The sequence below is a fragment of the Pundamilia nyererei genome, unplaced genomic scaffold (genome assembly GCF_000239375.1).
Source record: "Pundamilia nyererei isolate P.nyererei 1_Seehausen unplaced genomic scaffold, PunNye1.0 scaffold00137, whole genome shotgun sequence".
NCBI classification, from domain to species: Eukaryota; Metazoa; Chordata; class Actinopteri; order Cichliformes; family Cichlidae; genus Pundamilia; species Pundamilia nyererei.
In genome coordinates, this window is record NW_005187538.1 from 1,200,427 (window position 1) to 1,203,460 (window position 3,034).

Genomic DNA, 3,034 nt, shown 5'->3' on the forward strand with positions numbered 1-3,034 from the left:
TGTGTGTGTGTGTGTGTGTGTGTGTGTGTGTGTGTGTGTGTGTGTGTGTGTGTGTGTGTGTGTGTGTGTTCAATTTAACTTGAGTAATAAAGGGAAGTCAAAGTCTGAGAAGCATTGCTTGTTCTGGAAATCTGAGCACAGCAGCAAAAAAGATGTAGCTTCAATTGCTCAGAGGTAATGACCATGTTCTGTTGCTCTGGCAGGGGGACGGCAACATCCGTTACTTTGAAATCACCACAGAGAAGCCGTACATCCAGTACCTAATGGAGTTCCGATCCCCTGCCCCACAGAAAGGACTAGGTAAGCCAGTTGCTGAACAGCAGTATCTGATCTGTCCTGCCAGAGGAGAAAGAGAAATGCTAACCCAGTCATTAACTGTCTTTAGAAACGGAGAGGTGGAATGAATCACTGTGAAAATGAGCTCAGCCCTCAACACCTCTAAAAACGGTGTTGCGTAGCTGAAAGGACCGTATTTACTGGAGAAAATAAAAATGAGGTGTCCGAATTGGAAATTTGCTCAAAAAAGCTTAAAGAGCTTCACTAACTTGTCCATCAATGTCACGCTGCAGCAGGTTGTTTTTGTATCTTGTTGATGAGACAAACAATGAATTCTAGGAAAGGGATGTTGGCAAAACAGCCGTCACCACATGCCTCTTTTCCTGTCTGCAGGTGTGATGCCAAAGCACGGGATGGATGTGGCAGCTTGCGAGGTGTACCGCTTCTACAAACTGGTCACCCTCAAGGGTTTGATTGAGCCCGTTTCCATGATTGTGCCAAGAAGGGTGAGTGGGAATGAAATTAGACTCCATTCTGTTATTATCAGTCTCATCTTCAGCAGATGATAACCAGCATTTATTAAGTCAAAAAAGCTGTTAGATTTTAGCCAACACCTCTTGGGAACACTGGACTTATAATACCTTGGTTTGTGATGAATACAAAATCAGAGCAAGAAGAAACAAGAACAGGAAGAATTAATCTAATACCATTTATTTGACCTAAGACGTGTGTTTAAAAGCAGACTGGTGAATGAGCATCTCAAAGTCAAAAGGTGGAAAATTATCAAAACCGTATGTAATTCTTTGAGATAAAAACTCTTTACCAAAGACATCCGAACGTTGAGATAATCAGCAGTGCTGAGCAAATGGTTGCTGAGACATCTGAAAATGTTTGTTTACAGTCAGACACGTACCAGGAGGACATCTACCCCATGACGGCAGGAACAGAACCGGCCCTGTCGGCCAGCGAGTGGCTGAGCGGAATTGATAGAGGTAAGCAACCCGTCAGAGACGCACTTGTCTGGCTTGTTAAACAGCATTTTAATAGGGGAGCGGCATCTTATTCATTTGCTGCAACTGATTTCCATGATGACTTGCATGCAAGGTTGCCTCTAACAAGTAAACAAAGCTAATGTAGATTAATTTACAGCAAACTTCAGTCACTGAGTGTTTTTGTTTTGCTGAATCATGCACTGACAACATGTAGCTTGTGTTATCACCAGCATGGTTAAAAAAAATCCCCACAGTTGATTTATTTTAATTGATGCAATCCAGTCCAGTTCATTAACATTCAACTTTACTATATTGTGAGCACTACTTCACAGCAATAGTCATCTCAAGCTTCTACAGTAAGAGTATTAGAGAGAAAATCCTCAATAGCCCTCTAACAACAGCAGGGAGGTAGAACTCCATTTTAGCAGGAAGAAACTTTAGCTGGTCTCAGCTATCAGCTGGGGTGGGGGAAATGAAAGGAGAGAAATGTGGAAAGATGGTAAACAAAAACAAGATAAAGCACAAACTATAGGACAGAGATGACAAAGTGAATGTTGTGCTTAACAGTGGCATAAAAATGCATGGGGAGTAAGAGAGAAGGGAGTGATGGAGAAGTGATCAGTGCTTCATGGGCAGTCCCCAAAGAACCCGGGCCTATAGCAGCATGGCTAATGGACTGGGTCATCTGATCTGATAACAGTAAAGAGAGTGTCTGCCCTGAACCCAAGCTGGCTCGACAGGAGAGTAGTCAGATAGATGAAGGTGCTACCCCCCATTTTAACTGTTACAACATCTAAGCTCTTCATGTTCATGTTTCATGGAGCTTTAAAATAAGAACTCAAACCAAGTGAACACTAATGCAGTTCACTTCAATTTACTTTTTTTTCATATACTGCCAAATCACCTCAAGGTGCTTTATACTCTAAAGCAACACACACACACACACACACACACTCTCAAGCATGAGCAAGTAGGAAGGAAAGTGGGAAGGAAAAACTCCCTTTTAACAGGAAGAAGCCTCCTGCAGAACCAGGCTCAGGGAGGGGCGGGGCCATCTGCCGCAACCAGTTAGAGGTGAGAGGAGGAATACAGGACAAAAGACAAAAGTGAAGGCTCTGCTTCTCATTTTACTTTTAAATATCCTTGGAAGCACAAGCAAGCCGGCAGTCTGGGGGTAAAGTGCACTATTGGGTGGTATGCTACTGAGAGGTATTAAAGATAAGATGCGGTCTGATTATTCAAGCGAAGAGAAATGAAATTCAGGATGTTAAAAGTATGTTTTGAAAGTCCCGTTCTTTCCTTCTCACATTGTGTTTGCTCTCAGTGGGTTAGGGTTAAATATGTGCATTTGCAAAAATTACCATCCGATTCACAAAACCCACACACCTGCCAATTTTGTTCTTACAACCACGCGTATTTCACTGAATCAGAATCAATGTAAATAGACAGGTTTTTGGTTTTTTTTGTTTTCCACGAGTGTGATTTTAATATGCTCGGCAATTAAAACTATAGTATGGTCACTATTTTGTAAAGGAAATTTTTTTTAAATAAGAGATGCTTTCCAGTCAGTATTTTGTATTATTGACATTTACATTTAGTTTTTTAGTTTTGTGAAGATTTTTTGGTTCATGGGCTTTTTGGAAGATCAAATAATGACCTACAGGAGTTTTTATTATAACTAATATTGTTTACTTTATACTATTTAAATTGTATTTGAAGAAAGTTGTCTTCATTATTTGTGTGTAGACATGGGCTGAGATAGTACT

General features: G+C 40.9%; 1 protein-coding gene across 1 annotated transcript in view; it reads left to right on the plus strand.

Moving 5' to 3' along the window:
- coro2ba (coronin, actin binding protein, 2Ba) overlaps window positions 1-3,034 on the plus strand; it is a 25,177-nt gene that overhangs the window by 17,518 nt on the left and 4,625 nt on the right. The window contains exons 8-10 of the mRNA XM_013913568.1: window positions 204-300; window positions 670-782; window positions 1,178-1,375. Of these exons, the coding sequence (XP_013769022.1) occupies window positions 204-300; window positions 670-782; window positions 1,178-1,375 (408 nt within the window). The remainder of the gene's footprint in view (window positions 1-203; window positions 301-669; window positions 783-1,177; window positions 1,376-3,034) is intronic.